The sequence below is a fragment of the Pseudophryne corroboree genome, chromosome 3 (genome assembly GCF_028390025.1).
Source record: "Pseudophryne corroboree isolate aPseCor3 chromosome 3, aPseCor3.hap2, whole genome shotgun sequence".
In the NCBI taxonomy this organism is placed as follows: domain Eukaryota; kingdom Metazoa; phylum Chordata; class Amphibia; order Anura; family Myobatrachidae; genus Pseudophryne; species Pseudophryne corroboree.
Genome location: NC_086446.1, coordinates 806,782,592 through 806,792,150, shown reverse-complemented (window position 1 = coordinate 806,792,150; position 9,559 = coordinate 806,782,592). Strand labels below are relative to the sequence as shown.

General features: G+C 56.8%; 1 protein-coding gene across 2 annotated transcripts in view; it reads right to left on the bottom strand.

Moving 5' to 3' along the window:
* Window positions 1-3,142, bottom strand: part of TIAL1 (TIA1 cytotoxic granule associated RNA binding protein like 1) — an 86,364-nt gene extending 83,222 nt beyond the window's left edge. Inside the window, exon 1 of one of the 2 annotated variants that reach the window (XM_063962700.1) lies at window positions 2,911-3,142. In XM_063962700.1, the coding sequence (XP_063818770.1) occupies window positions 2,911-3,107 (197 nt within the window). In that variant the 5' untranslated portion in view covers window positions 3,108-3,142. The remainder of the gene's footprint in view (window positions 1-2,910) is intronic. The other variant, XM_063962701.1, reaches the window with a different exon arrangement.
* Window positions 3,143-9,559: the final 6,417 nt, after the last annotated feature.

Sequence of the window (9,559 nt, the reverse complement as noted above, 5' to 3'; positions counted from 1 at the left end):
CTACCTTTCACTCCCATATGCAGCTGCGGCACCCGGCGTACTCAGAAGGCTGACCGAACTGCAGCGTTAACAGGCTTTATCGGCGGCCACCTGTCTCATCCCCATCCCGGCGCTGCTATGCACTTCTACCCCTCACCGCCGCGGCCACTCAGAACTCGGCGTTGTGGATGCCGCGCCTAGCCTTGGAATTTACTGGCGCATGCCCCCGCATCCTGAGTGGCCGTGAGGGGGAGAAGTGCATAGCAGCGCCGGGATGGGGAGGAGACAGGTGGCCACCGAGAAAGCCTATTAACGCTGCAGTTCGGTACGCCGGGTGCCGCAGCTGCATACGGGAGTGAAAGGCACCAACAGCTCCTCCTCCCCGTCTAACAGTCCTCTGTCATTGACCACCTCTCTCTCTTGTGGAGGGACAACATGCTCCAAGTGCTAGCAGAACTCAGGGGCAGCCCTTGTTGGGAGAGAAATGACACTGTCAGTGATAACCGGGCTATTGGAGGGGTTTGAGAGGGATGGTGAGAGCAGTGCCCAGCATTCACCAACACATATTGACCAGCATAGTTACCCCACCCCCATATACCCACACCCTCCAAAGCCACACAGTGCCATCACATGCACCCCACCAACCACACAGTGCCCATTACACACACCCCCAATACCCACACAGTGCCCATTACACACTCTCACAGTGCCAATCATACGCACTCCCCACAACGTGTTCCCGTGATCACTGTGTCTGGGGACGACAACTGGGGGTCCGAGATGGTGGCTATAGTGTGTAACGTGCTCTGCCTGGCGCAACGTGTGTAACGTGCTCTGCCGGGCGCAACGTGTGTAACGCGCTCTGCCGGGCGCAACGTGTGTAACGTGCTCTGCCGGGCGCAACGTGTGTAGCGTGCTCTACCGGGCGCAACGTGTGTAACGTGCTCTACCGGGCGCAACGTGCTCTACCTTGTGCAATGTTTATATTTGCTTTACCTGGTGCAATGTGTCTTAAGTGTTCTACCTGGTGCAATGTATATAACGTGCTCTACCTGGTGCAATGTATATAACGTGCTCTACCGGGCGCATTGTGTGTAACGTGCTCTACCGGGCGCATTGTGTGTAACGTGCTCTACCGGGCGCATTGTGTGTAACGTGCTCTACCGGGCGCATTGTGTGTAACGTGCTCTACCGGGCGCATTGTGTGTAACGTGCTCTACCGGGCGCATTGTGTGTAACGTGCTCTACCGGGCGCATTGTGTGTAACGTGCTCTACCGGGCGCATTGTGTGTAACGTGCTCTACCGGGCGCAGTGTGTATAACGAGCTCTACTGGGCGCAATGTGTATAATAATGTGCTCTAACTGGCGCAATGTGTATAAAGTGCTCTACCTGGCATAATGTGTATAACGTGCTCTGCCTGGCGCAATGTGAATAACGTGTTCTACCTGGCACAATGTGTATAATGTGCTCTACTTGGAGTAAAGTTTATGACGTGCTGTACCTGGTGCAATGTGTATAACGTGCTGTACCTGGTGCAATGTGTATAACGTGCTGTACCTGGCGTAGTGTGTATAGGAGGTTCTACATGGTGCAATCTGTATAAGCGGCACTACTGTGTGGTGTAATGTCAATTGGCACTAATATGTGGCCACACCCTTTCCCCATGAAGCCACGCCCCTCAAATTTTGCAGCGCGCCTTCGGCGCGCACTGCCTCTGCTTTATGGTCTAGTAAGGTGGAACACCAATTCACTTTCTACCTAAGGGCACCAAAATGTCTAGTTACAGCTCTGGTGCAGGGTGTCCTGCATGCTACACAGCCCAGCAGCACTGTCACCCCATCCCCCCCATCTTGCAACACTTTTGTAGTGTCCAAACAAGATTAAGATTAATAAGAACCTTCTTTCCGATGGGACCCAGAAAAACACCGGTAGGACCCCAATTTTTGAAAGTGAGGGGTCCCTGGGACCCACTATTTTTTGGGATCAGCGCGATCACTGTATACACTGACACGGGCAGAGACACACATGTATATATACACACATATACACTGACACGGGCAGAGACACATGTATATACACTGACACGGGCAGAGACACATGTATATACAATCATATACACTGACAAGGGCAGAGACACATGTATATACACACATATACACTGACACGGGCAGAGACACACATTATATACACACACATATACACTGACACGGGCAGAGACACACATTATATACACACACATATACACTGACACGGGCAGAGACACATGTATATATACACACACATATACACTGACACGGGCAGAGACACACATTATATACACACACATATACACTGACACGGGCAGAGACACATGTATATATACACACATATACACTGACACGGGCAGAGACACATTATATACACACACATATACACTGACACGGGCAGAGACACATGTATATATACACACACATATACACTGACACGGGCAGAGACACATTATATACACACACATATACACTGACACGGGCAGAGACACATGTATATATACACTGACACGGGCAGAGACACATGTATATACACACACACACATACACTGACACGGGCAGAGACACATTATATACACACACACACATACACTGACACAGGCAGAGACATTATATACACACACACACACATACACTGACACAGGCAGAGACACACATTATATACACACACATACACTGACACGGGCAGAGACACACATTATATACACACACACATATACACTGACACAGGCAGAGACACACGTATATATATATATATATATATATATATATATATATATATATATATACACACACACGATCCGTAGAGCCAGGTGCCGGCCCTGTCACCCCCGCCCCTGTGGCCCCCCCCGGCGGCACCTGGGCCCTGTCCCCCCGGCAGACAGCTGGCTCCCCGCACTCACAGTGTCCGGGGCTGTCCGTCATCCTCCATGCTGCTCCCGGCTGTGTCCCGTGGGAAGCGCGGGAGGGGACACGGGGGCGGGGGACTGGGGCTGGGACTCGGCCTCACCGGAGCCTGGAACAAATCTCCGACACCTCTGTCCGGCTCCGAGGAAGATGGCGGCTGCCGCCAGCGTCCAGTCAGAGAGAGGCCGATCATCGCGCATGCGCCGGCATGCCTGCTCGCTCCGGTCTCCGTACTGACGCGCGCGCACCCTAGCGACTCCGTACGTACAGCCGTGCGCGTCCCCCAACATACGCTCTATGTACAGCCGTGCGCGCAGCGGGGCTTCCAAACCTCCGTACTGCCGTGCGCGCCCCTGTGCCTCCGTACAGCCGTGCGCGGCCACGACCGACCGACGTAGGACGTACTGTATAGAGACGTGTGCAACCCTGTGCCCCATGCCCCTCATGGTAGATGCTAGAATCAAGTGGGCTAAGGGACCTTTTCCGTAAGGGGGAGGAGTTACGACGCAAGGGGGAGTTGTGTCTATGTTGCATTCGTGCAAAGGACCTGGACGTGACAAAACCGCTACCATGCCCTCATACAGACCTCCGTGCGCGCACCTAAAGGTCCCCATACACTACCACAGCCTCCCGGGGGGTGGGGGCAGGATCGCCTACGATACGTCTATGCTGTCCTTTTGCATACAATGTATATTTGGTGATCCTGGGCGATCCCAGTCACATCTGCGGGGTCGGACCAGATTGAATGTGCTGCACATTCAATCTGGAGGATCCGATGCTCACGGGAACGCGGATCGGAAACACCTCTAAAATGCCCAATTTCATCTGATGTATCTGGGCGAATGGCCGAAATGGGATGAAATCGGGCATTATCGTTCTAGTGCGCGCCCCCTGGGTTACCTCTGAGCTGCTGCCATGCTCGCACCCTGTGTGTGTGCACGCTCCTGCTGTCACCCCCAAAGTTACACCCCCCTCGCTGTTCCCCCGTTACAGCCTCCCACCCTCACTGTCCCCCGCTACTCCCTCTCCTCACTGTCCCCCCGTTACTCGTTCTCCCCCTCACTGTCCCCCCGTTACTCATTCTCCCCCTCACTGTCCCCCGCTACTCCCTCTCCTCACTGTCCCCTGCTACTCCCTCTCCACCTCACTGTCCCCTGTTACCCCCTCTCCTCCTGACTGTCCCCAGGTTATGCCCTCTCCCCCTCACTGTCCCCCCGTTACTCTCCCCCTCACTGTCCCCCATTACAGCCTCCCACCCTCACTGTCCCCCGCTACTCCCTCTCCTCACTGTCCCCCCGTTACTCCCTCTCCCCCTCGCTGTCCCCCGTTACGCCCTCTCCTCCTGACTGTCCCCAGGTTATGCCCTCTCCCCCTCACTGTCCCGCCGTTATGCCCTCTCCCCCCTCACTGCCTGCCCTTACTACCTTTCCCCCTTACTGTCCCTCCGTTACTCCCTCTCCCCCTCACTGTCCCCCCGTTACTCCCTCTCCCCCTCAGTGTCCCCCTGTTAATCCCTCTCCACCTCACTGTCCCTCCGTTACTCCCTCTCCCCCTCACTGTCCCCCCATTTCTCCCTCTCCCCCTCACTGTCCCTCCGTTACACCCTCTCCCCCTCAGTGTCCTCCCGTTACTCCCTCTCCCCTTCACTGTCCCTCCGTTACACCCTCTCCCCCTCACTGTTCTCCCGTTACTCCCTCTCCCCCTCACTGTCCTCCCGTTACTCCCTCTCCCCCTCACTGTCCCCCATTACTCCCTCTCCCCCTCACTGTCCCCCATTACTCCCTCTCCCCCTCACTGTCCCCCATTACTCCCTCTCCCCCTCACTGTCCTCCCATTACTCCCTCTCCCCCTCACTGTCCCCCATTACACCCTCTCCCCCTCACTGTCTCCCATTACTCCCTCTCCCCCTCACTGTCCTCCCATTACTCCCTCTCCCCCTCACTGTCTCCCATTACTCCCTCTCCCCATCACTGTCCCCCATTACTCCCTCTCCCCCTCACTGTCCCCCATTACTCCCTCTCTGTCCCCAGGTTATGCCCTCTCCCCCTCACTGTCCCGCCGTTATGCCCTCTCCCCCCCTCACTGCCTGCACTTACTCCCTTTCCCCCTTACTGTCCCTCCGTTACTCCCTCTCCCCCTCACTGTCCCCCCGTTACTCCCTCTCCCCCTCAGTGTCCCCCTGTTACTCCCTCTCCACCTTACTGTCCCTCCGTTACTCCCTCTCCCCCTCACTGTCCCCCCGTTTCTCCCTCTCCCCCTCACTGTCCCTCCGTTACACCCTCTCCCCCTCAGTGTCCTCCCGTTACTCCCTCTCCCCCTCACTGTCCCTCCGTTACACCCTCTCCCCCTCACTGTTCTCCCGTTACTCCCTCTCCCCCTCACTGTCCTCCCGTTACTCCCTCTCCCCCTCACTGTCCCCCATTACTCCCTCTCCCCCTCACTGTCCCCCATTACTCCCTCTCCCCCTCACTGTCCTCCCATTACTCCCTCTCCCCCTCACTGTCCTCCCATTACTCCCTCTCCCCCTCACTGTCTCCCATTACTCCCTCTCCCCCTCACTGTCCCCCATTACTCCCTCTCCCCCTCACTGTCCTCCCATTACTCCCTCTCCCCCTCACTGTCCCCCATTACTCCCTCTTCCCCTCACTGTCCTCCTGTTACTCCCTCCCCCTCACTGTCCTCCCATTACTCCCTCTCCCCCTCACTGTCCCCCATTACTCCCTCTCCCCCTCACTGTCATCCCGTTACTCCCTCTCACTGTTCCCCCATTATTCCCTCTACCCCTCACTGTCCTCCCATTACTCTCTCTCCCCCTCACTGTCCCCAATTACTCCCTCTCCCCCTCACTGTCTCCCATTACTGCCTCTCCCCCTCACTGTCCTCCCATTACTCCCTCTCCCCCTCACTGTCTCCCATTACTCCCTCTCCCCCTCACTGTCCCCAATTACTCCCTCTCCCCCTCACTGTCTCCCATTACTGCCTCTCCCCCTCACTGTCCTCCCATTACTCCCTCTCCCCCTCACTGTCTCCCATTACTCCCTCTCCCCCTCACTGTCTCCCATTACTCCCTCTCCCCCTCACTGTCCCCCATTACTCCCTCTCCCCCTCACTGTCCTCCCGTTACTCCCTCTCCCCCTCACTGTCCCTCATTACTCCCTCTTCCCCACACTGTCCTCCCGTTACTCCCTCTCCCCCTCACTGTCCCTCATTACTCCCTCTTTCCCACATTGTCCTCCCGTAACTCCCTCTCCCCCTCACTGTCCTCCCATTACTCCCTCTCCCCCTCACTGTCCCCCATTACTCCCTCTCCCCCTCACTGTCTCCCATTACTTCCTCTCCCCCTCACTGTCCTTCCGTTACTCCCTTTCCCCCTCACTGTTCCCCCATTATTCCCTCTACCCCTCACTGTCCCCCGTTATGCCCTCTCCTCCTGACTGTCCCCAGGTTATGCCCTCTCCCCCTCACTGTCCCCCGTTACGCCCTCTCCTCCTGACTGTCCCCAGGTTATGCCCTCTCCCCCTCGCTGCCTGCCCTTACTCCCTTTCCCCCTTACTGTCCCCCTGTTGTGCCTTCTCCCCTTCTCACTGTCCCCTACATTCTGCCCTCTCCCCTTCACTGTCCTCTCTTACGCCATCTCACCCTCACTGTCCCCCGTTACTCCCTCTCACTGTCCCTCAATTACACCCTCTCCCCCTCACTGTCCCCCGCTACTCCCTCTCCCCCTCACTGTCCCTCCGTTAGTCCCTCTCCATCTCACTGTTCTCCCGTTATTCCCTCTCCCCATCACCTTCCCCTGTTACTCCCTCTCCCCCTCACTGTCCACCCGTTACGCCCTCTCCCCCTCACTGTTCTCCCATTACTCCCTCTCCCCCTCACTGTCCTCCCGTTACGCCCTCTCCCCCTCACTGTTCTCCCATTACTCCCTCTCCCCCTCACTGTCCACCCGTTACGCTCTCTCCCCCTCACTGTTCTCCCATTACTCCCTCTCCCCCTCACTGTCCTCCCGTTACGCCCTCTCCCCCTCACTGTTCTCCCGTTACTCCCTCTCCCCCTCACTGTCAGTGTCCCCCATCACACCCTCTCACTGTTCCCACATTACTCCCTCTCTCCCTCACTGTCCCCCGTGGTTCCGGTATGAATGGTCGACCATGTTATGGTCGACAGTCATTAGGTCGACCACTATTGGTCGACATTGACATGGTCGACATTGACACATGTTCGACACATGAAAAGGTCGACATGAGTTTTTTAACTTTTTTGTTTTTTTTGCATAAAGTGACTGGGAACCCCAATTAGTGCACCGCGTCCCCTTGCATGGCTCGCTTCGCTCGCCATGCTTCGGGCATGGTGCCTTCGCTCCGCTACCGCTTCGCTCGGCACAGATTACCGTTCCAATCGTAGTCCACGTGGATCGTAAAGTATGGAAAAGTTCCCCAAAAGAAAAAAAAGTTAAAAAACTCATGTCGACCTTTTCATGTGTCAACGTTTCATGTGTTGACCATGTCAATGTCGACCAATAGTGGTCGACCTAATGACTCTCGACCATAACATGGTCGACCATAACATGGTCGACCATCTGAACGGATACCGTCCCCCGTTACGCCCTCTCCCCCTCACTGTCCTCCCATTACTCCCTCTCCACCTCACTGTTCTCCCATTACTCCCTCTCCCCCTCACTGTTCTCCCGTTACTCCCTCTCCCCCTCACTGTCCTCCCATTACTCCCTCTCCCCCTCACTGTCCTCCCATTACTCCCTCTGCCCCTCACTGTTCTCCCGTTACTCCCTCTCCCCCTCACTGTCCTCCCATTACTCCCTCTCCCCCTCACTGTCTTCCCATTACTCCCTCTCCCCCTCACTGTTCTCCCGTTACTCCCTCTCCCCCTCACTGTCCTCCCATTACTCCCTCTCCCCCTCACTGTTCTCCCGTTACTCCCTCTCCCCCTCACTGTTCTCCCAGTACTCCCTCTCACTGATCCCCCATTATTCCCTGCGCGCCCTTACTCCCTTTCCCCCTTACTGTCCCCCTGTTGTGCCCTCTCCCCATCTCACTGTCCCTACGTTCTGCCCTCTCCCCTTCACTGTCCCTCTGTTATGCCCCCTTCCCCCTGCCTATCCCTGTTATACCCTCTAGCCCTCACTGCCCCCCCATTATGCCCTCTCCCCCTCACTGTCCCCACGTTATACCCTCACATACTCCGACAAGGGTATGTCACTGTAAGATTTGGCGCTCCCCCCAGGATACACCAAGCCGGTACACAATTAGCAGTGGCAGGCTATTAGTACAGTGCAGCAACCGCTGAGATATGCGCGTCAAGCGTACAAAGGACCTAATTCAGACCTGGTCGCTAGCAAGTGATTTTTGCAGCGATGCGATCAGCTAGTCGCCGCCCATAGGGGAAGAGTATTTTTGCTGTGCAAGTGTGCGATCGTATGTGTAGCAGAACAGATCTTGTGCAGTCTCTGCGCAGCCCAGGACTTACTCAGCCGCTGCGATCACATCAGCCTGTCCGGTCCCGGAACTGACGTCAGGAACCCGCCCTGCAAACACCTGGACACGTCTGCGTTTTTCCAACCACTCCCAGAAAACGGTCAGTTGACACCCACAAACGCCTTCTTCCTGTCATTCTCCTTGCGAACACCCGTGCGAATGGATCAGTTGCACAAACCCATCGCTGAGCGGCGATCTGCTTTGTACCCGTGCGACGCGCCTGTGGTGCATACGCAGTTTGGACCTGAGTGCCCGCTGCGCGAAAACGCAGCCTAGCGATTTGGTCTGAATTACCCCCAAAGTGTGACACCGTGTGCTGTGCACTGAGTGCGATGTGCTGTGCGCTGTGTGACACCCTGTGCTGTGCGCTGTGTGACACCCTGTGCTGTGCGCTGTGTGACACCCTGTGCTGTGCGCTGTGTGACACCCTGTGCTGTGCGCTGTGTGACACCCTGTGCTGTGTGCTGTGTGACACCCTGTGCTGTGCGATGCCCTGTGCTGTGCGCTGTGTGACACCCTGTGCTGTGCGCTGTGTGACACCCTGTGCTGTGCGCTGTGACACCCTGTGCTGTGCGCTGTGTGACACCCTGTGCTGTGCGCTGTGACACCCTGTGCTGTGCGCTGTGTGACACCCTGTGCTGTGCGCTGTGTGACACCCTGTGCTGTGCGCTGTGTGACACCCTGTGCTGTGTGCTGTGTGACACCCTGTGCTGTGCGATGCCCTGTGCTGTGCGCTGTGTGACACCCTGTGCTGTGCGCTGTGACACCCTGTGCTGTGCGCTGTGTGACACCCTGTGCTGTGCGCTGTGTGACACCCTGTGCTGTGTGCTGTGTGACACCCTGTGCTGTGCGATGCCCTGTGCTGTGCGCTGTGTGACACCCTGTGCTGTGTGATGCCCTGCGCTGTGTGACACCCTGTGCTGTGCGCTGTGTGACACCCTGTGCTGTGTGATGCCCTGCGCTGTGTGACACCCTGTGCTGTGCGCTGTGTGACACCCTGTGCTGTGTGATGCCCTGCGCTGTGTGACACCCTGTGCTGTGCGCTGTGTGACACCCTGTGCTGTGTGATGCCCTGCGCTGTGTGACACCCTGTGCTGTGCGCTGTGTGACACCCTATGCTGCGTGATGCCCTGCTCTGAGGGATGCCCTGTGCTGT